General features: G+C 42.2%; 1 protein-coding gene across 1 annotated transcript; it reads left to right on the top strand.

Annotated features, from left to right (window-relative positions):
• Window positions 1–4,101: 4,101 nt before the first annotated feature.
• LOC134189066 (uncharacterized) lies at window positions 4,102–23,403 on the top strand. The gene is made up of 11 exons (XM_062657298.1): window positions 4,102–4,265; window positions 4,330–4,407; window positions 4,477–4,503; window positions 5,010–5,081; window positions 5,149–5,223; window positions 11,785–11,856; window positions 11,929–12,003; window positions 21,153–21,224; window positions 21,292–21,366; window positions 22,629–22,760; window positions 22,822–23,403. Exons 1-11 carry the CDS (start codon window positions 4,113–4,115, stop codon window positions 23,260–23,262), a joined length of 1,272 nt encoding a protein of 423 aa, XP_062513282.1. The 5' UTR covers window positions 4,102–4,112; the 3' UTR covers window positions 23,263–23,403.
• Window positions 23,404–23,536: the final 133 nt, after the last annotated feature.

Below are 23,536 nucleotides of genomic sequence, written 5' to 3'. Positions count from 1 at the left end.
TAAATTTTATATCTAGAACATGGTGTAATTGTATATTCCTGAACAATTTGCTATAACATTCTTATAATGTTTTCATAAAAAATAGATAACACACATTAATCATAACTAGAATTTTAAAAACTTTTTCTCTAAAAAATAAATAGATTTAGGAATTGTATAAAAAGTAATAGAAACAAGATCTATAGATAATATGAACCAAAGCCAGACACCATTAGTGAATCCCTCCAACCCACTAAAAGTAAAATGTAGGGAATATGGTTGGAAGGATTCGCTAATGATGTCTGGCTTTGGTTCATGTTATCTATAGATCTTGTTTCTATTACTTTATATACAATCTCTACATCTATTTTTTTCAGAAAAAAGTTTTTAAAATTCTACTTTGGTAAGTGTTTAAGAGTGCGAAAGCACGGCCTACTCCATTAATTAAACAAAGATTTTATAGCCTAACAAAAATACACATTTCCTAAATCACACTTGGCCTGCATGTATAGTCACATATCTCGAGCTTGTGGATCCTAGGTTTACAGTGTACTTGCAAAATATGCTAAGAGCTATGCACTGTTTGTGTATAGGTGGTTTGAATCAGACGTTAAATATATTTGCAATAATACCACTAGTAAGTATGAAACTGTGTTCTACTTACTTTAGAGCTACGAGCATACGTGCATGTAGACGTGTGTGTGTGTGTGTGTGTGTGTGTGTGTGTGTGTGTGTGTGTGTGTGTGTGTGTGTGTGTGTGTGTGTGTGTGTGTGTGTGTGTGTGTGTGTGTGTGTGTGTGTGTGTGAGTGTGAATGAGTGAGTGAGTGCCATAGAAGCTAGTGATATTTCAGATAAAGAAAATGGGGAGGACACCTTGAGAGAAGCTTCGGCACTGGCACCGGCTGTCCTGAACATGCCATCTACTCAATTCTACTCTCAATGGGCTATTCAACTGTCTACTTGCCTTCGAAAGTGGAATGCAGCCATTATCGAGGACAAACTACTTAGCATAGTGAATAAATTGAGGGATAAATACAGTATTATTTCTTTTCGCTCGATCAAGTGTTTGACATACAGACCTAAGTAATAGCTGGGCCTATTGCCCTGATAGTCATTTTCACAAATTTAAACATGTGTTGAGCAATGTATGAATAGAGTGAGTTTGTGTGTGTGTGTGTGTGTGTGTGTGTGTGTGTGTGTGTGTGTGTGTGTGTGTGTGTGTGTGTGTGTGTGTGTGTGTGTGTGTGTGTGTGTGTGTGTGTGTACTGAAAAATATTGCGATCTCGGGCAAAAGGTCGAGATTGGAGAAGGATTTTATGCAGATAATTAGCTGTTAGATCTCCTGGTTTGTCTACAACAATTTCTAGATGCATGCTTGCATAATTCTAAAATTTGTGTGCAATGGGGTATGAGTATTAGCGTTTAAACAACTAAAGTTGTTGGTGTGGGCAACAAAGCAAGCTCGCATTTCCGTTAATTAATGGTCATGCATCACGTTACAGAATGTTGATGAGTTTGCTAGTCAGCAAAAAGACAGCTCACGTTATTGATCACATACATGCAAGCTCCACATATTGCAATTGTCGACTAGATCAAGGTAGTCTCAAATGCTCCTCTAATATTTGTTAGTCAACGACAGCGTTTGGCGCTTCATATCATTGAGCATGCGCACGTCTCTCTCTTGTAAGCTTCTGCGCAGCCGAAACGCCTCTTTCTGGGCAATGGCGATTATTTAAACTGCACTCTCGTAATATATGGGAAGTTTTCACCTTATACGGGAATTTTCAATGCGCATGCCTCAAACTTTGACCTGACACGTGATCACAGATGTAAGAAAATTATTTACAACACCATTTTATGCTATTTCTATGACATAAGAAACATATGACGTCGTTTCAAATAGCGCACGTTGTCGTTTGGTAGCGATTTTGACTGCATTCCAACGAGCATGTTAGTCACGCCCTCGGTCACCCTTTTTGCTCGCTGAGTCGCCATTACTACACAGAGCCAACCCAAAGTCGTAAGACAGAGTAGTTGCATATGTCGAATTGTGTTGTGCTTGTCGTAGCCCGGTTTTTTTCTTTGTAATAGTGCTGATTTTGGCAAAACGTGACCGGACCTAGTGGGCGTTGCTTTCCCAGGAAGCAGAGTGCTGGCTAGTGAACACATCGAAAACTCGCTCGAACGGCGTCGGACCAGTGCCAAACTCAGCCAAAGTATAATAGCTGCAGTCAGACCTAGCTGCTACGCTAGCGTCATAGTCCTACTGGATAGCAACTAGGTAGAGCGGGTCACGTCACCATCCGTCGTAACATTGCTGCTGTAGAACATGAAAACTGATCGCACCTATTCTTGGTCACAGAGTATCATATCTCGGTCAGTGCTTGCCATCTCGTTTCTACAACTCCGTTTGAGACGCAAGTCATCTCTGTCGATAGGCTCATTATATGACTTTCTTTCGCCAAATTGTTGGTTTTGTCTTGTCAACCTCTACTCTCGCAGACAACGAAGAAGACGGATGACTCACGGGACCTAATCTCGGTCACCTGATCTCGAGTGTTTTTCTCTCTTCAGACGCAGATCTGAAGCGTTCTTTTTGGCTAATGTTATAGTCATCACCGCTGGCTACTAGACCTACGGATGATGTTAGTGCTCATCGTACTGTTGCTACGGCAGAACGTGAAATCTGAGAGACAAATACTCGAACATCCGGGATCATATCTCGGTCAGTCGCTTTCATCGCGTTTCTACAAGCCGAATTGAGACGTTAGTCATGTCTGTTGAAAGGTTCGCTTTGGATGTTTATGCCACTGAATAGCCAGTTTGTCTCTTCAGTTTTTCTGTTGCAGGGCGGTGAGAAAGGTGATCGACCTACGGGACGTAATCTCAGTCACGCGATTTTGAGAAAGACGGGTTCCTAAGTAGGTTGTATTGTGTGATTTTTAGTCTACTGTTGTTCTAGAGCTATATTGTTACGAATGCGGCTGTCTAACTTACTATTTTTAGCACTCTAGGCCTTTCAAACATGCAACCTGTGATGACTCTGAATTTTCACATTTTGTTGGCAGTTAACCAGAGAGTATTCCTACCTGTTTCTACATTGTTGACTGGCAGATATAATGATTCTTTATCTTGGATGGGATGATTGATGATTTTATCAAGTAGAATTGCACACAAACTGCTGTTTGCATTTATCCCTAGGAGAGTTATGCTGAGAACTTATGAAAATTTAATGGTGACATGTTGCTAAAGAGAAAAAAATATTTCTTATGAGACAGTTCTGAGTCCGAGACAGTTATGAAGTCGTGAGAGAGAATGATAATTAGTCCATTGAAGATATCCTACTAACCTACTGTGTATATAGAACTAAGCAGTGCATGTTGTTGATAATAACTGATGTAGCAAAAACCTTACAATCAACAAGATCGTAGTACGTACACAGTTTACAAGTATGCAGAGTCCTGGCATACTGAAAAGGCATCTTGTGATATTCAACTTGTGCCAGAATGGATATTCAAAGTATACTTCCATGATGATTAATCTATCACTCACAAAATTTGCTGATTAGCACTAAACCAGATGTGCTAAATAAAGGTTATCTTAATTATTATTCAATACATAGTTTAGACAGAACAACTGACTTTTGCCAACACAGTCTAATTACTAGAATCTGCTATAGTTCTACAAATTCACTACAAAACATTTTCAATCAGCCTTAGTCGACTGTGACCGTATGTACAATGCCCAATGAAGGTAAGATCACTTACCTGAAAGCTGTAGAACCCAAGAAGTGCGCTCATACTGTGACCGAGACTAGCCGCAATCGTGCAGCGTCAAAACCGGCATACAAGATAAATGCAGATTGTTTGCGAAACGTGTCACTCTACTGCTAAATGTGTTAGTAGATGTACGTTTTATAATGTTTCTTGCTTCTTCATAACTCCGCTGCTAGGGGGTCTACGCCGGAAACTGAGCGTAAGTTCACTGCTGTTAAGTAATCAGGTGATGTTGTTGTAGCTGTGGCGCTAACTGCTAAGATATTAGACGTTTGTGCTAACAGTGCAAGATATTACTGTAATGCAAATAGCTCGGGCAGGCGTAACGTAGACGTCAATGTTGCTTAGGAAAATCTATGGTTACAAACACATCCTGTCATCTAGACCACAGTCCAGTGCTTCAGCAAAAGAACCGTTTTCTCATTGTCTCGAGATCGTCAAGTACACTTTTTTTGAAGAACAAACTAGGGACAATAATGTCGAAATATGTTTGTGTTGTTTCTTTGGTGGTAAGCAGACAATGTCTTTTACTACACAATATGTACTGTAGATTCTTAATCATACTCGTTCTAGCTGTTGGTAGGAAGTTTCTGGGTACAACCGGCAAAAGGAGATAACCAGGAGTGCCTCATAAATACTCTGTTTCATTCGGTATGCGCCAGCAACATTTACAAGTCTTGACATCTACAGGGTCACTGTGCTTGCCTGTTTTTTTTGCAGATTTCTACATTGGCTCGAAACATGAAGGTATGAGTTTTTCGCATGCTCTGAATGTACTCTAGCAATACTTCGTACAATCTCAAAGTCTGTCCACGCATTGCATTTGTAACTAGGCGATTTTTTCGATGCTCTCTGCATGTGACCGATCGAAGAAGTATGACTTTCATTCCAGTTTGATCTGTGATATCAGGAAACAGATGTTTACTTTATAGGTAAGGTTTCTAGTCACCGCAAAGATGTTTGTGTATTAATTAGTCGCTTGATTCCCATTACGTTAATTTTCCCGGTAGGTTTGGTTATTCAGGAGTGTTTCGCAATTAGCTAGCCTTGTGAATAGTTTACCGCGCTTTCGAATTTCCAAACATTTAATTCTCAACATAATTATTCTCGGATATTCAATTTTTAACGCAGCGTCCATAATCGGATTTCGCCTCGACCGCCTCCGACGCCCTGAAAGGAGACTTTGGCGGCCTAATGAATACCAGCGGAGGGAGGGTTTGCACTTCTACTAATTGGTTTGCTTACAATTACAGGAAACGACAGTGGAAGTTAATCAGCTAAAGGATGAATTGCAGAATGAAAGAGAAGAACGAATAAAATTGCAGGTCGGACAATTGTTTTGTTCAAAATGAATTTTATTGGAGCGTTAGACTGACGTCTATATAATCGCAGAACTCGAATGCAACATTGCAAGAAAGCATTGTCAAGCTTCAAGCGGACAACTTTCTGTACCAGCAAAGCTTAAACGTTAGAATTAATTGTAAATTTAGGAAATGTGCGCAGTGGAACAAGTTTTGTGTATGTTTTTTTTCTGTTTGTGTTTGTTTGTTTGTTTGTTTTTGTATGTGCGTTTGTGCGTGCGTGTGCGAGTGTTTGTTTACTTCTTTTTGTCTTGCCGTAGTTATCAATTTTGAAGAATTAAAGTTAATAATCAATATTAATTGGTTGGTTAATTAAGCATGTTTTTAAATAGCAATTGCTTGGACAATTATTTTACGGAACAAAAGTTTTCTTGTTAGAAAAACAAAATCTATGGCTGAATAAATGTGCAGTGACGTCATGATAATATAATTAAATTGTTTGTTATTCTGATAATATAATTAAAATTGTGTTATTTTAATTTGTTCTGTCCTATCTTAAAAAGTTTTTAAAAATTGATAAGTGGCAAAAGGAAAGTTTTGTAAACTTGTATGGTTGACACTCCATCATCTCAACCAGCAATTATAGGCCTGTGGGTCTGTCTCTCTGTTTGTCTGTCTGTCTCTCTGTCTGTTGTTTGTCTGTCTGTCTGTCTTCCTGTTTGTCAGTCTGTCTGGTTTCTGTTTGTGTGTCTGGCGTGTCCGTCTGTCTTTCAGTCACATATCGTTTTGAACATCAAAGTATAACACATCATACAAAATCTATAAGTTCACAGTTTTATGTCTGGTATAGGTAATCTAGACACAATGTAAGGCAGCTATTGTATGAAATTTAATTAATCTTACAGCAAACTGGTTGCTAATCGAACTGTTAACTATGATCCGTCTTCTCAGCTTCTTGCAGTTGCATCTTTGTAATTGTAACCCTCATATTGCATATTTCTGTAAATTCACGCAAACATATTCGCGGGAAACATAATGGAATCAATTGAATTATTTTTTCTGATGTACTTTAAAGATAGTTTGTCAGCTCATTTTGTGGCTGCTCGAACAACACAAATGTTGGGTAGTTCCATAGATAAGCTCATGTGATATGTCTTTGTAAAGCTCACACTACACACGCATATAGATATTAACGGCTTTCAAATTGATGCAATTTATTTCAGTATGTTGCTGAAGTAAAGTGCACAACAACTAAAAACTAAATATGTAAGTCACTACAAATTAACGTAGTTTTGTTTTAGATGGTAATTTGTAACAACGTGGTCGTTGTCAGTTGATCTACTGGCTTCATGTGCATATGCGTGTTAGAATAATATTTATCTATTTATGTCACCCACTTGGTTGAGGCAAAATCTTCAATATTTTGAAACTACAACAATAGATTAGGTTTCTAGTCACCGCAAAGATGTTTGTGTATTAGGTGAGTGATTCCCATTACGTTAACTAATTTTCTGGGTAGTTTTGATTATTCAGGAGTGTTTCGCACTTTACCGCGTTTTCGAATTTTGCAAACATTTAATTCTCAACATAATTATTCTCGGATATTCAATTCTCAACGCAGGGTCCATAATTGAATATCCGGGAAACGTGAAAGCGCATCTGTGTGCATGGATGTTGAAAAAGCCGAAAGCGCAGCAAGTCTGGTCAACCACAAATTATGAGCGCTGTAGGTGTCATATCACATGGCATATCAGGTGTTGTTGGGCGTAGACCTTTTTGTTGACGCGTTAGTTCCGCGAAACGGACGCTAGTCTCAAACCGGCTACGCAAACGGCGATGAATCCAAATACTGGCAAACAGAAACGTTTTCTCGAAGTCTTAGAAACTGTACAATGCATCGAACTATGCACGGGCCCGTTCTTGCGGCGTCTGGAGCCAAACGCGTCACAGATAACGTACGCTACGAACTCTACCTGGTTGAAAAATGGCTCTGACGTCATTGACGAGCGTAGCGAGGCTTTTAATCAGGGTCGCACAATAGAAAAGGGCGTGGTCCTATATGGGTCTCATATATATCTCTATATATAAAGGAGAGGTGTCTGTGTGTGTGTCTGTCTGTCTGTCTGTCTGTGTGTCCGTACGTACGAGCGTCTCTCGAAGACGGCGAGTCCGATCTCGGCCGAATTTCGCTCGCGCACGCCGAATTCATTCAGGTCGAAAGTCAGACCGCGGTCGTCTTCCTGACTTCTCCCACGACGACGCCGTTTCCCGCCGATCGCGCTCGCTTCCGCTCGCGCGCGAATATCTCCGGAACGGCGCGTCGTGTCTCCACCGAATTTAGACTGCCCGTTCCCGACGTCGGGCGGTACGCGCCGACCGTGTCGACTATTGCCGGCGACGTCGGGAAAAGGATGATATTCTTGCTGATATCCGGGTCTCGAAAAAATACGCACACAGTCGTTTGCCAGTCTGCGACCGTCGAAGAGCTGCCGTGTTCGATGCACCTGTTCCCCGAAACGCCAGCAACGTCTTCGAAGAGACGACGTTCAGCGGGACCGTCGAAATGACGACAGTCGGTACGCGTCGTGACTTCGTTAGATACGGAGCTGCCGTGTTTGATGTACCTCTTCCCCGAAACGCCAGCAACGTCTTCGAACAGACGACGATCAGCGGGACTGTCGAAATGACGAGAGTCGGCATTCGTTATATACGGGGAACGGATTATCCGGGTAAGTATTGCACGTGACTTGCACATTCCGGGATTTACGTCGAAATTATAGATGCCAGGTTCGATACATCTGTTCTCCGCAACGGGACTGTCGAAATGCCTTCAACGGGATCAATAATCCAATCAACGGGATTTTTTGAAACTGGACACGTGTCGAATAGATGCCAAGTTCGATACACCTGTTCCTCGCAACGGCAGCAACGTCCAACTCGAAATGGTTTCACCCAATCGTTAATCCAAAAATCAGCGGGCTCTAGAAACGGCAATTGTACGGGATATAACTATGAATGAGAATTCTGTCTGGCTGCTACTATTTAAACGGTAAAAGCACTTACACCACGGCTAATTAGTGACAGTAAACGGTTCTCTATACAAACTGTACGTGACCTGGCTACACCCCCTCTGCCTCTCCAAGCATCAAACGCATTTTTAGATACTTTCTGCTATAATCTCTACCTACAAAGGCGACCTGTTTTCTGTCTGTCTGTCTGTCTGTCTGTCTGTCTGTCAATGGTATTATATTTTCATAAATCAGAACTATTACAGGCTAAATCAAATTAACAAAGCGCGATACACTACATTACAATGACAACTAAAAAGCAAAAAACTGAACACTGTCTGTCTCCCGGATAACATGGATGGACATCACAAAGTGCATGACCACCATAGAAGACGCCTAGCCTGACGCGAGGTAAAGATGTGTACAATCCATGATGACAATGTTGGTAAAGAGGAGTAGACAATATGGGTAGAGGAAGACATCACAACTGTCTGTCTGTCTGTCTGTCTGTCTGTCATTAATGCTATAATCTCTACCTATAAAGGCGACCTGTCTCTTCTCCACTTCCGTGTTGTATTGGCTCTATGACAAACGTGTGTGTCAACTGCGGCAGTATGAAGTGCAAAGGAGAAGCACCTGGCATGTGTTGTCCCCCGGGCGAAGCCGGGTGTTGGAGCTTGTAGACATATATAAACTAGTACTACCCGTCCTATGGGCGGTGGCAATCTATTGTTGTACGCCACTTCTCATAGGCGTAGGACTCGGTTCGGCTGGTTCTGCAAAGAAGACGCAGCTGCTTTGACACACGGACGCACTCACGCAGGCCAAAGCGGTCCGGTGAGCCGGCGCATCTTGCACTCCGGAAATTAGAGGATGGCGTACATGAAGTGGCTGGCGAGCGCACGTCACATCCGCAGATTCGGCTAATGGATTGAGCAAACAAACTCCAGCTCATCTCATTTCAGCAGACCGTGAGCCGTAGCCGGCTTACTTCGACTACAGCCAGCGCATCCAGACAATGCAGATGATTGCGCATCCAGACGATCAATGCAGATGAAGCGCAGACGACTACACGTCACAGCCGCTAGCCTCGAACTTCCAGACCAGAGAGCGCGCAAAGCGCGCGAACTCTAGTCTGGACTAAGTCGATACTAAAATGATTTTGGAAGTATTTATCAAAAGCGATGCTAAATGGTAGTCTAACAGCGTAAGATCGTTTTACCTAAATCAACATATCATTTGTAAATGCCATGAGATCTCACGAACAAAGAAGAGACGTCTGCCGTGTTTGCGGCGATATCTTGGTGGACGGCATAAAACCACGCCTCTTTGATTGTTCGGCTGACCGCTCGCTAGTCTAACCGCTCGACTGGCGATACTACCGCTCGACCAGTTGTCAAAGGTGATGATCGCGACGCTGCTGTGCATGTCCTCTCACCGCAGGCTTGAAAATATCGAAGAACAGAAGCTTAAACTAAGACAAAGATTTGTGCGTGCACCAGAGTCTTCATCAAGTCTCTGGCGTGCACTTAGCCGCCCACGAGGATTTCACACTCGCGCAATCAGCGTTAGTGCACCTAGCATAACCAATTACTGCTAAACCAATCAGAATTTACAACCGACATTTCGGTTGAAAGGAGCTGATTGGCTTAGAAGGCTATTTCCAAAATAATTTTAGTATCGACTTGGTCCAGACTAGAGTTCGCGCACTTCGCGCGCTCTCTGGTCTGGAAGTTTGAGGCTACCCAACCGCATACTCGGTCAATTGAATAAACAAACTCCCGCGTATCTCAACACGTCACATCCGCATACTCGGCACTTCCGCGAAGACACATTCGCGTAGCAATCTAATTTTAGGTTAATTTCAGCCCCCCCTCAAGCAATCCGACGCGACCTTTCGTCTCTCGGCCCACCGCGTTTCGCTACGATCCGAGACCGGCGTCGTGTCGATCGGCGCGTTACAGACATACAGACATTTGGACATGTGGACAGACGGATTTGGGCGTTCCCGAGCGTTCGCGTATTATCTAACAAGTTTGTGTGTCAGTAGGATCAATCCTTCGCTACACTGTGCTGCATCTAACACTGTCTGTTAGGGATTCATTGTGTGTACTTGACAACCAAGAAACACCTTTATTAGCTGAATGCCACCTACAGTCAACTATTGACACGACCTATACCACAATCAATCCTTTTGTTTACTACTATGCTGCATCTAACACTGTTGGTAGTCAATGTTTGGCGATAATAATTTCTATCTATGTCAGTAAATACCATACCACTGTCGTTACAATGGAACTGAGTGCATACCTAGACTGTACATTTTAATTGTCTTGATCACGATCGCAAAACGACGACTACCTATACCAGGCCTCTAGACGTAATCTAAACTACTAGGAAGTTTGCATGTTTACTTCCATGACAGCTAGGGTTTCAACAAATACCGTACTGTCTAGTAGGACTTGGCGTTTCAGTAGACGGTCAGACAACTCCGTTGGACGTGTTACTCACGAACGCGAGGCGCCTACGGAACTACGGATGCCGTACAACTAGTTATTTGAAGACTCGTACACCAGACCCTCTCGCGCCTTCGTTCCCCGTGTACCAGCAGCTTTTGCTCTGGCTGCGGATTTGTTCCGGTTGATCAAATGCAACTAAATGGAGTGCAATACGCTTGCGAGCATTTTCCCCTCGGATTTCCAAGCTCTGTTCTATTTTGTCTTCTTTCGCTGATTTGTTCCGGGGCGGGGTAGAATTGCCGACACATAGAAATTGTTTAGCGCATACGTATTACATGTCAAACATTTATTTCTGTTTCTTTGGCCATGTTATAGCTTGTATAGGCTTTAGAGGCTTCTTTGTAGTCTATGCAACCTGAAGCTGCGAACTGTCGCCATCTAGCAGTGGCTTGTACTCTCAGATCACTAGATAATTAATTCACTAGATAATTATCTAGTGTGAATAGGCGTACGGCAGGCTACGACAGTGAAAGGTATGGGGAATGGGTATCTAGACATGTTTTTGACGCAATTGAAGAATCAAATGTGTAGACCTCTAGTAATAGTTCGTTCGGTGTTTGTGGTTTACCGCATGCAGTGATGTTGAATAGAAATTTGTTTGTAGTCTTCTACTTGTGTTGTAGGCTATAATATACTGTTACGGCAGTTACTTTAGATCTGCATGTACAAATCCGCTACACCGGTTCCTGTATAACACGGCGTTGTCGAGTTATACGGGAACCGGGCACGGCGACGCGAGAGGGTCTGGTACGAGGCTAGACTGCCTTCTTCTGTTCTGGTTACAGTGAGTCTTGTCGACCAACGACTAGACAGATGGGGGCGGTATTATCTAGTTAGCGCACGCATAGATTCACTGTTCTGAACAGCTAACTATGTCACTAATTACAAGGCTGGTAGCAGCGGCGTCGCGTGGGTGCAAAAAGTGGTGGGGCTGACTCGCTGCTGAGACTTTGGCTCCGGCCTTTGATATTAAAAATTTTGAAAACGCTCCCGAAAAAGTGGTGGGGCTTCAGCCCCCCCTAGCCCATACTACGCGACGCCGCTGCTGGTAGTGATGAAGTCAGTCAGAGTGATGTGCTCCCTTCTACTACTGTACCAGTAATGCTGAGCCTGCTAAGATTATATCGCCATGACGCGACTAACATTCTAGCTGCATACCAGCGGAGGGTTTGCACTTCTACTAATTGGTTTTGCTTACAGGAAACGACAGTGAAAGTTAATCAGCTAAAGGATGAATTGCAGAATGAAAGAGAAGAACGAATAAAATTGCAGGTCGGACAATTAATTGTTTTGTTCAAAAGTGAATTTTATCGCAGCGTTAGACTGACGTCTATATAATCGCAGAACTCGAATGCAACATTGCAGGAAGGCATTGTCAAGCTTCAAGCGGACAACTTTCTGTACCAGCAAAGCTTAAACGTTAGAATTAATTGTAAAGTTACGAATGTGCGCAGTGGAACTAGTTTTGTGTTTGTTTGTTTGTATCTGTTTGTGTTTTTTTTGTATATGCGTGCGTGCGTGCGTGTGTGAGTGTTTGTCTGTTTCCTTTTTTCTTGCCGTAGTTATCAATTTTGAAGAATTAAAGTTAATAATCAACATTAATTGGTTGATTAATTAAGCATGTTTTTAAATAGCAATTGTTTGGACAATCATTTTACAGAACAAAAGTTTTCTGGTTAGAAAAACAAAATCTATGCCTGAATAAATGTGCAGTGACGTCATGATAATATAATTAAATTGTTTGTTATTCTGATAATATAATTAAATTGTTCGTTATTTAATTTGTTCTGTCCTATCTTAAAAAGTTTTTACAAATTGATAAATGGCAAAAGGAAAGTTTTGTAAACTTGTGTGGTTGACACTCCATCATCTCAACCAGCGATTATGGGCCTTGTCGGTCTGTCTCTCTGTTTGTCTGTCTGTCTTCCTGTTTGTCAGTCTGTCTGGTTTCTGTTTGTGTGTCTGGCGTATCCGTCTGCCTTTCAGTCACATATCGTTTTGAACATCAAAGTATAACACATCATACAAAAGCTCTAAGTTAACAGTGTTATATCTGGTATAGGTAATCTAGACACCATGTAAGGCAGCTATTGTATGAAATTTAATTAATCTTACAACAAACTGGTTGCTAATCGAACTGTTTAGCATCCGTCTTCTCAGCTTCATGAAGTTGCATCTTTGTAATTATAACCCTCCTAATGCATATTTATGTAAATTAACGCAAACATGTTCGTGGGAAACAAAATTGAATCAATTGAAGTATTTTTTCTGATGTACTTTTAAGATAGTTTGTCAGCTCATTTTGTCGCTGCTCGGATAACACAAATGTTGGATAGTCCCATAGATAAGCCCATGTGATATGTCTTTGTAAAGCTCACACTACACACGCATATAGATATTAACGGATTTCAAATTGATACAATTTATTTCAGTATGTCGATAAAGTAAAATACACAACAACTAAAAACTAAATATGTAAGTCACTATAAATTATCGTATTTTTATTTTAGATGGTAAATTGTAATAACGTAGTCGTTGTCAGTTGATCTACTGACTTCATGTGCATATGCGTGTTAGAATAATATTTATCTTTTCATGTCATCGACTTGGTTAAGGCAAAGTGCTTAATATATTGAAAATACAACAAAGATTAGGTCTCTAGTCACCGCAAAGATGTTTGTGTATTAGGTGCGTGATTCCCATTACGTTAATTTTCTCGGTAGTTTTGATTATTCAGGAGTGTTTCGCAGTTTACCGCGCTTTCGAATTTTTCAAACATTTAATTGTTAACATAATTATTCTCGGATATTCAATTCTCAATGCAGCATCCATAATTGAATATCCGGAAAACGTGAAAGCGCATATGGATGTTCAAAAAGCCAAAGCGCAGCAAGTCTGGTCAATCACAAATTATGATCGCAGGTGTTGTTGGGCGTAGACTTTCTAGTGACGCGTTGCTTCCGCGAAACGGACGCTAGTCTCAAGCCAGCAGCGAAAACGGCGATGAATCCAAGTAGTGGCATACAGAAACGTTTTCTCAAAGTCTTAGAAACTGTAGCCTCGTCCCCAGACTCACGTGAGTCTGGCAGTGTCCGGTTCCCGTATGACATTTTCAGCCTCCCGTGAGTCTGGACTCACCGCACCTACTTTCACACACTTACTTCACTAAGTGTCACCCCACGTCATAGAGTTGGCACACCACGTGACTACATACTATCATGTCACAAACTCAATTAGCTATATCTGATTGCAAATACATATTGGTTTCATTCGACACGCTTACAAACATGACTCCATGCATATCGGTTTCATTCCCTGTGCTGCCGATCACGTGGAAAGACATTACACAGGGGAGAGCGACATGCATGATTCCAGTATGTGCAACTGGCACTGCAAGACAGTGCCAACATTCAGTGGTAATAAGACGGCCTGATGGACGTCGTTTGGGACATTGAATTCTAAATTTGCGCACGCTCAGCTCAATTGAGTGTCTTCGTGCATGGAGTTTCTGATACCAATTGAGGTAGTTATGATCACGTAAAGCCAAGTGTTGGGCGCCAAGCTGTAAACAAATCATGCGCTCTCTGATATCTAGCTGCTGTAATCTTAGCTAGGGCAGGTTTAAATACTAGCGATGTATTACTATGCCAAAAACGGAAGAAACGACTATCTCAGAGGATTCATCTGTTCTACAAGACACGTAATAAAGCTAAGTTCTGGCTAGAACATCAGTGGCTTTCTGTAAACGTTCAGCGCTAGTCTCTAGCTATCAACAAAGATACGCCCTCTGAACTTCGGAAGTAATAGAAGTGACCTAACCATTCCAACACAAAGAAACGATTATGTCATAGGACTTTCACCTGTAGTGCAAACTACGTAATTGTGTCCCTGCCATCACACAGTGACCAACACAAATACGCCCTCTGTACTAATTAGTGATCTGCCCATGTCCCATGGCCTACAAAAGGAAAGATGATCTCATACGAGTTTCATTTGTGAGTATAGTTCTCACTTGCTCAGTGTACCTCTTGCTTTTGCCACGGCTAAGAAAGAGAAACACCGTTAAATTCTGACAATATCTATGGATTCACGTTACACAAAGTTGTAAGGGCACCTACCTTGTATTACACAATCTCTAATCTTTGCTACAATGATGATGTTATGGTAGACTTCACGAGAAGTTTGAGCTGGGAGACGAGGCAGACAAAGTGATGACGAAGGATGTTGTGGATTGCTTGAATTCTGCTTTAGAGGCTACCGGAGAAGCTACATTATCTCCTAGTACGATAGGAAAGCTATTACATGTTGAGTTTGGCTCAAGCAGTAATTTTGATAAGAAACATGTCCGTGTTCATGGTGGTAAGACATACATGTATAACGGCATCAGAAGGAAGCTGGGAGATGCATCCAAACATCCCCGTCTGTCATCAACAGCTCAACAGATGTCTGACTTAGATGATGAACTGAAGCTTGAACAGCAGCTTAGGCAAGATTTGAGTCTTCAGTTGCAGTATGAAAGGCAGAGTAGACAACAGCTGGAGCTTCAACTGCAGCATGAAAGGAAGGTCAGGCATGACCTGGAGAACCAAATGCAGCACATCCCATGGGACAGAGTAAGAGCAGAGTTAGATGCTGAATTAGAAAGCATACGAAGATCAGGAGGAGTTCTCTCCATTGGTCCGATTAAAGAAGATGATCCAGCCACTCTAACCGAATTCAGTCTCTCTCAACTTCACGAGCAGTTGTTGCAGCATGCACCTAAGATCACATCCCTGCTATCAACAATAGGTTCTAGTACAGATGATACACAGACAGTCACAACACCAAAGGACATACACAGTCTGGCAGCTATATCTGTTCTTGCAAAAATAGGTGCTCACTCAGTTTGAACTTCTCCAAACACATATCCTGTAGAAGTACATCATCTGCCAGAGAAGCCACTCGAGTGACAGAGATGGACTTTTCCTCTAGCTTACTCACCTTGAGCAGGAAGAGTTAGACATAGCTATAGTTGGAACTATTTCGGTGTGTAATACCTGGTCGTCCATCAAAGATATCAATGGGCTCACAACTATACAAGATCCTGGCATGACTAGCGCTGGTACAAGGTAGCAGAGAGATTTCCCGCCAGAAGTTTTCATGCGGACAAAGACGTCTTTTCCCCTTAGGATGGCCCTAGAGGCTTCAAGTTGACCCTCCCGGAAGTCATCATAATTGAAAATACGAAGAGCGGACTGTAATTCCACGTCAATGTCTCTCGTTGCCATTGCGCGCCCTACTGGCTTTTACACTAGAGTCTGCGGACTAGCAAGGACCGTGCAGAAAGCAGATGTGCGACAAAACAACGAATGAACTGCACACGAAGTAACTGGACTTGGCAGGTTCGCCAGTCTATACGAGTAAGACAATAAGGTAGGATACACTCACCTTTCCACATGCTGAAACCGTCTTGAGAGAATTAGGAGAGCATGAACTTGGTTCACACACCGAGTGGACTAATCACCATGAGGCATGCGCTGTTTGGAAACTGGACACACAATGGTGGGTGACTCAAGCCGCAATAATGTCTTGCAATCAGATATAGCTAATTGAGTTTGTGACGTGATAGTATGTAGTCACGTGGTGTGCCAACTCTATGACGTGGGGTGACACTTAGTGAAGTAAGTGTGTGAAAGTAGGTGCGGTGAGTCCAGACTCACGGGAGGCTGAAAATGTCATACGGGAACCGGACACTGCCAGACTCACGTGAGTCTGGGGACGAGGCTAAGAAACTGTACAATGCATCGAACTATGCACGGGCGCGTTCTTTCGGCTTCTGGAGCAACACGCGTCACAGATAACGTACGCTACAAACTCTACCTGGTTGAATAAGTGGCTCTGACGTCATTGCCGAGCGCAGCGAGGCTTCTAATCCGGGTCGCACAATAGAAAGGGGCGTGGTCCTATATAGGTTTTCTTCGACGTCTTGGTGCATTTGTGTGTGTGTGTGTGTGTGTGTGTGTGTGTGTGTGTGTGTGTGTGTGTGTGTGTGTGTGTGTGTGTGTTTGTGTGTGTGTGTGTGTGTGTGTGTGTGTGTGTGTGTGTGTGTGTGTGTGTGTGTGTGTATGTGTGTGTGTGTGTGTGTGTGTGTGTGTGTGTGTGTGTGTGTGTGTGTGTGTGTGTGTGTGTGTGTGTGTGTGTGTGTGTGTGTGTGTGTGTACACAAATCTCAGATTTTCCTCCCCACGACCACGTTTCATGACATGACCTACCTTTAGAAATCGTTTCCGTCTCCGACTACAGATGAGTCTAAGAACGATTCATTTAAGTGAGCAAACGGCGACGAAAAGGTTTATGAACTTCCGTCGCCCCATCGTTTTGTGTTGTAGCTAGGGATTGTGTGTACTTGACAACCAAGAAACACCTTCGGGAGTTGAATACCATCTACAGTCAACTATTCACACAACCCGTACTACAGTAGGATCAATCCTTTACTACACTGTGCTGCATCTAACACTGTATTTTAGGGATTCATTGTGTGTACTTGACAACCAAGAAACACCTTTATTAGCTGAATGCCACCTACAGTCAACTATTCATACGTCCCATACTACAATCATCCTTTAGTTTACCACACTGTGCTGCATCTAACACTGTTGATAGTCAATGTTTGCCGATAATAATTTCTATCTATGTCAGTAAATACTATACCTGGCCTATATACGTAATCTAAACTACTAGGAAGTGTGCATGTTTACTTCCATGACAGCTAGGGTTTCAGGGGCGGATGCAGGAAAAAGATTGGGGTGTTCCAATTTTGACATCAATTTGAAGAATCCGAGACTCCGAACACAGTCACTGGACTTGTACTGTAGGTCACCTAAGTTTACACATTTCGTCAAACGATGGCGGAAAAGAACAATGCTTCAATGCTCACACAAGGACACACACACACACACACACACACACACACACACACACACACACACACACACACACACACACACACAAACATAAACAATTTTACACTTCATCAGAGTCGACAATGTTTGCCAATTTTAGTCTTCTAAGGTGTCGTCTAGCAAACATATCTACAACATTTTCTAGATCGATGTCTAATCCGTAATGAACATGCATCAGAGCTAATCCATTCATGCGGCTCTGTGTCTTAGTAGCCCTTAGGTACGTCTTGAGGTATGTCAGCTCACTGTTTGCCCTCTCTGCTTCACATGAGGTAACGCCAATGGTACATAGAACCTTCAAGAGCGCATAAACGTTGGGAAAATCCTGTTCAATGCATGCTATCAATGTGTCTTGGGCAGTGGACGGATGGTTGGTAGCTAGTCGTCTCCATGTTCTCTCCCAAAGAGCGAGTTCAACGTTGACACCCAATGGGCTTACAAGGTTAACCAGGTAGGTACGCACAAACCGTTGAATCTTATCCTGAAGCCGCAGTTCAGGTTCACGATCTTGGCAAATGATAGACGGGATCAAGTGAAGTCCTTCATCACAGATCTTACCTAGTGAAGAAAACCTAGCTTGCAGCTGAGCCACGAGCTCTTCTAAATAGGGTATCCCCAACGATCGTCTGTAGTACTCTTCCGGAGTTTCGGCGGGAACGTTGTCTCTGTTTCTTTGCCGATTGCACACTCTTGGTAGAGAAGGATCCACTTTCACCGCTGCTGCAATTTCACATGCCTCCTTGTACCAGCTCGAAAAGTCTCCACTCACTCTAGACCGTACCTCTTCTAAAGCTGTTCGTACGTCGTCTACACTCCTGTATGCCCTGACAACGTCTTGTGCTCTTCCTTGAAGACTACTACTGAGCGCCTTGGTGTATCCCATACAGTTCTTCACTGTCAGTAAAGTAACATTGAACTGAAATTTTGTAGTGACCGCATGAAGACCTTGGGACTTGACACTAGTGTCTCTGTTAAACGACTTGTCATTCGCCATTTCGCAAAGGGACTGCTCAATAGCAGGGTACAGTTCACAGAACAATTCCAATGCGTCGTGTCTTTCTATAAATCTCGTTTGACAGGTGTTCAACAACTTGGTCCTTCGAGACTCTGGGCACACACATTGTACCCATTTCTGCAAATTCTTGTTCTTCTTTGGAGAATAGTTGTAACACAGGACTATCTTTTCAGCGCTGTCTACCATGTTTCTCACCAACTGTTGCTTTTAGCACTGACTCAAAGAAAGATTTAAGCTGTAAGAGAAACCGAAAATACTTTGATTTCACATGTCTACACTAAAGGGAGCAACATCGTGGTTGTGGTTGGACTATAATACACCAATAGTTAACTTCTTACCAGTGACTGGCGCAATGAACATATGTTGCCAAAGGGTAGTCTCTCTGAATAATAGTTGCAGTGCCGTTGATAGGGCCAGACATATTGGAAGCTCCGTCATAGGTTTGTCCTCTGCACTGTTGCATGTCCAAACCCCACCTTTTAATGCCGTCCTTGATGACTGAAGCCAAATCTTGGCCTCTGGTTTGCCAGTAACATTGATGAACCCCATAAAGATCTCCCTGATGTCATGGCTTGAATCTGAAAGAACACATTAATTAAAAGTACGTCAACACACAATTGAGCAAGAGTGAGTTCTTTGGCTATTTCCAAGGTTTATGAGTTATTATTATAGCTCTCCTTACCTACGAATCGAAGGCAAACACCAAGTTGCTCCTCATTTGCGTGATCAGTCTTCTCATCAGCAATCACAGAAAACACACCAGCGTCCCTGACCTCTCTACTTAGCTTTGCTGTAATGTAGTCTTTGAGCTCATCAATCTTTTCATTCTGTATTGTCTTTGATCTGTATGTGCAATTCTTCCCAGATGAGGTGAAATGATTTATAAGATCCTGGTCTCCTGCATCAACCCTGAAATCAACAAGAGATTGGAAATTGCCAGGATTCGTTTTCCCATTTAGATATTTTGAATCATCTCTGAGGCCTCGTAAAGCAAGGTTCTGTCGTCCACAAATAAGAATACACTTCATTAGGCTTTTCACAATTTGCCTATTCTTTTCAATTCTCTCTGCTACTCCTGTGCACATTTGAGAATGAACATCTGGACGTTTGCTTTCCATGAGTTGGAGAAAGGTCAAGGCCCTCTCCTTGGCATTCAGGTGTGATTCCTTGCCTGCCTTTTCCTTTGTACCGAAGTGCTCTGCAAGGTTCTGATGTGCGTGAGCCATGTGAGTCATTGGCTTAGTAACAAGTTGTCCAAGTCCGTGTTCACCAAATAGACAGCAATAAACACCAAACGCTCCTTGTCTTGATGATGAATACACAAGTCCATGATACTTCTCGAGACTACTTATCTGGAAAGTTCTTGACATGCCCGCGTAGTTTGTTACTGGGAATCTAAAATTTGGCCCTGGCTTAAAATGGTGTCTTGAAATTTCATACCTCTCATCTATAGTTGAGTTTCCACACACTCTCCCAACGTCTACCTCAGCCATGACTTCCTTTGAAGGAGAAGCAGTGGCAGCCAGACTGCTACTTGACACACAAGGAAGGGAGATTAATAGAGCCATCATAGCAAGACAGTCAACTCTACAATACACTACTGATGCAGCACGTACTCGCCCACGCACTGGGTTTTTCCACAGTCATCCGGGAGTTTATGTACGAGAGACTCTGACATCATTTGCGACATCGATTCCTCTGGGCAATGTCACTTCTCATCAGGGAGTCTGTCAACATCAACGGAGAAACACCAATCATTGAATGCAACACTAGGCTAGTTAAGTAGCTAGACGTCAGAGGTAGCGGTAGCAGTCTACGTCTAGATAGACACGAGGTACTCATGCAGACAACGTAAAATGCACGATGGATTACCTAGAAAATGATTCCAAACTTCATAACCCGAATGAACCTCGCGATTCCGAACACGACGAAGACCTTATCCCTACGCCCCCGTCGGGCGCGTCCGACTCCTCGTGAGTCGGAGTGCTGACTTCGCTCCACTTTGGATTCCTGAATTGACTCTTAATCGACTGGGGATCTCCGGTGCACTGTGGGACCCCTAGGTCTGCCCCTGGGTTTCAACAAATACGTATTGTCTAGCTAGGACTCAGCGTTTTAGTAGAAGGTCAGAAAACTCCGTTGGACGTGTTACTCACGAACGCGAGGCGCCTAAGGATACCGTACAACTAGTTAATTAAAGACTCCTACACCAGACCCTCTCGCGCCGCCTTGCACGGTGTACCAGCAGCTTTGCTCTGGCCGCAGATTTGTTCCGGTCGATCAAATGCAACTAAATGTAGTGCAATACGCTTGCGCACATGTTGTCCCTCGGATTTCCAAACGCTGGTTTATTTTGTCTTTCGCGGATTTGTTCCGGGGCGGGGTAGAATTGCCGACACCTAGAAATTGTTTAGCGCATACGTATTACATGTAAAACATTTATTTCTGTATGCGACGCCGCTGCTGGTAGTGATGAAGTCAGTCAGAGTGGTGTGCTCCCTTCTACTACCAGTAATGCTGAGCCTGCTAAGTTGATATCGCCATGACCCGACTAACATTCTAGCTGCATACCAGCGGAGGGTTTGTACTTCTACTAATTGGTTTTGCTTACAGGAAACGACAGAGGAAGTCAATCAGCTAAAGGATGAATTGCAGAATGAAAGAGAAGAACGAATAAAATTGCAGGTCGGACAATTGGTTTGTTCAAAATGAATTTTATCGGAGCGTTAGACTGACGTCTATATAATCGCAGAACTCGAGTACAAAGTTGCAAGAAAGCATTGTCAAGCTTCAAGCGGACAACTTTCTGTACCAGCAAAGCTTAGACGTTAGAATTAATTGTAAATTTACGAATATGCGCATTGGAACAAATTTTGTGTTTGTTTGTATCTGTTTGTGTTTGTTTGTTTGCTTGTTTTGTACGTGCGTGCGTGTGTGTGTTTATGTGTGTTTGTTTCTTTTGTCTTGCCTTAGGTATCAATTTTGAAGAATTAAAGTTAATAATCAGTATTAATTGGTTGATTAATTAAGCATGTTTTTAAATAGCAATTGTTTAGACAATTATGTTACAGAGCAAAAGTTTTCTTGTTAGAAAAACAAAATCTATGCCTGAATAAATGTGCAGTGACGTCATGATAATATATTGTGTTTGTTATTCAACTTTTTCTGTTCTATCTAAAAAGTTTTTACAAATTGAGAAATGGCAAAAGGAAAGTTTTGTAAACTTGTATGGTTGAAACTCCATCATCTCAACCAGCGATTATGGGCCTGGTCTGTCTGTCTCTTTGTTTGTCTGTCTGTCCCTCTGTTTGTCTGTCTGACTCTCTGTTTGTCTGTCTGTCTCTCTGTTTGTCTGTCTGTGTCTTTGCCTGTTGTTTGTCTGTCTGTCTGTCTTTCTGTTTGTCAGTCTGTCTGGTTTCTGTTTGTGTGTGGCATGCCTGTCTGTCCTTCTGTAACATATCGTTTTGAAAATCAAAGTATAACACATCATACAAAAGCTCATAACACATCATACAAAAGCTCAATGTTAACAGTTTCATATCTGGTAATCTAGACACAATGTAAGGCAGCTATTGTGTGAAATTTAATTAATCTTACAACAAAATGGTTGCTAATCGAACTGTTTAGCATCCGTCTCCTCAGTTTCATGCAGTTACATCTTTGTAATTATAACCCTCACATTGCATATTTCTGTAAATTCACGCAAACACGCTCGCGGGAAACAAAATGGAATCAATTGAATTATTTTTTCTGATGTACTTGTAGGATAGTTTGTAAGCTCAATTTGTTGCTGCTCAGACAATACAAATGTTGGATATAGTCCCATAGATAAGCCCATTCGATATGTCTTTGTAAAGGTCACACTACACATGCATACACACACACACACACACACACACACACACACACACACACACACACACACACACACACACACACACACACACACACACACACACACACATATATATATATATAGCTAAATATGTAAGTCACTACAAATTAACGTAATTTTATTTTAGACGGTAAATTGTAACAACGTGGTCGTTTTCAGTTGATCTACTGACTTGGTGTGTATATGCGTGTTAGAATGATATCTATCTATTCATGTCACCCACTTGGTTGAAGCAAAATGCTGAATATTTCGAAACTACAACAATAAACGAGACATATCGCCTTTCCATTGGCACCGGGAACACAGAAAACGGACGAATAATAAAGGTACAGTATAATTATTTGTGTTTATAACTATGTCTGTATTTTAATGAGCTAAAATGTGTAGGCACCTATAGTAGAACCAGGAATATTAAACAGTTCGTTTGTTTATGTTATACATGTCAAATTTTGGAAAATTCAGATCACGGACGACAGCGATATTGCTATAGTGATTTGCGATCAATCGCTCTGTGTGGGCTTTTTTTTCTTTGACAATACCCACATTAGAGCAGTTCAAGTTGTAGCCAATTCATCAATTTGTGAAATATTTGGTTCTCAATCATCATGGGAAAATGTTAACTATCAATTCTGGAACATCAGGTTTGAGGTGTCTCCTACTCACACTTTGGGAATTACGTGGAATGCTGGTTCGGACAGAGGGATATCACGAGTATACGACAGCTCTCTCAAACCCGGCAATGGACTGTGGATTACGGCATGCCGACAAGAAAAGAACGAAAAACATGACTTGCGCTTTATTGAAGTCTCTGTTAGGAAGACAATGTGAGCCGTAAATGTCGACAAACACTTACGTAGGTAGAAATAGCGTATGCGCTTGCTATATTTCGCTGATTGGTGTCTTAATTAATTTTGCTGCTGCTTACTAAAGGAAAAATTCAAATTATAGTTGGTGTTTATCATTGCTTGAAAGGTATCAGAATTGCCAGAGGCTCACATCACAAGTACAGTTAATACATTACGTAATTGTCGCACAAATTATGGTATACGCCAGTCAATTTCGGGTAATCTATTACACATCGAACTGTATACAAGATTTGACT

This window comes from Corticium candelabrum, chromosome 13 (assembly GCF_963422355.1).
Source record: "Corticium candelabrum chromosome 13, ooCorCand1.1, whole genome shotgun sequence".
NCBI classification, from domain to species: domain Eukaryota; kingdom Metazoa; phylum Porifera; class Homoscleromorpha; order Homosclerophorida; family Plakinidae; genus Corticium; species Corticium candelabrum.
Note: the sequence above shows the minus strand (reverse complement) of the source record. Positions and strands in the feature narration are given on the sequence as shown.

What these genes read in the sequence shown, in the direction of transcription:
- LOC134189066 (XM_062657298.1), top strand. Translation starts at nt 4,113, where the DNA reads ATGGTTACAAACACATCCTGTCATCTAGACCACAGTCCAGTGCTTCAG. An exon ending in AAGAACGAATAAAATTGCAG is followed by an intron (nt 21,225 to 21,291) that starts GTCGGACAATTG and finishes ATATAATCGCAG; the next exon opens with AACTCGAGTACAAAGTTGCA. An exon ending in TGTACCAGCAAAGCTTAGAC is followed by an intron (nt 21,367 to 22,628) that starts GTTAGAATTAAT and finishes TATGCGTGTTAG; the next exon opens with AATGATATCTATCTATTCAT.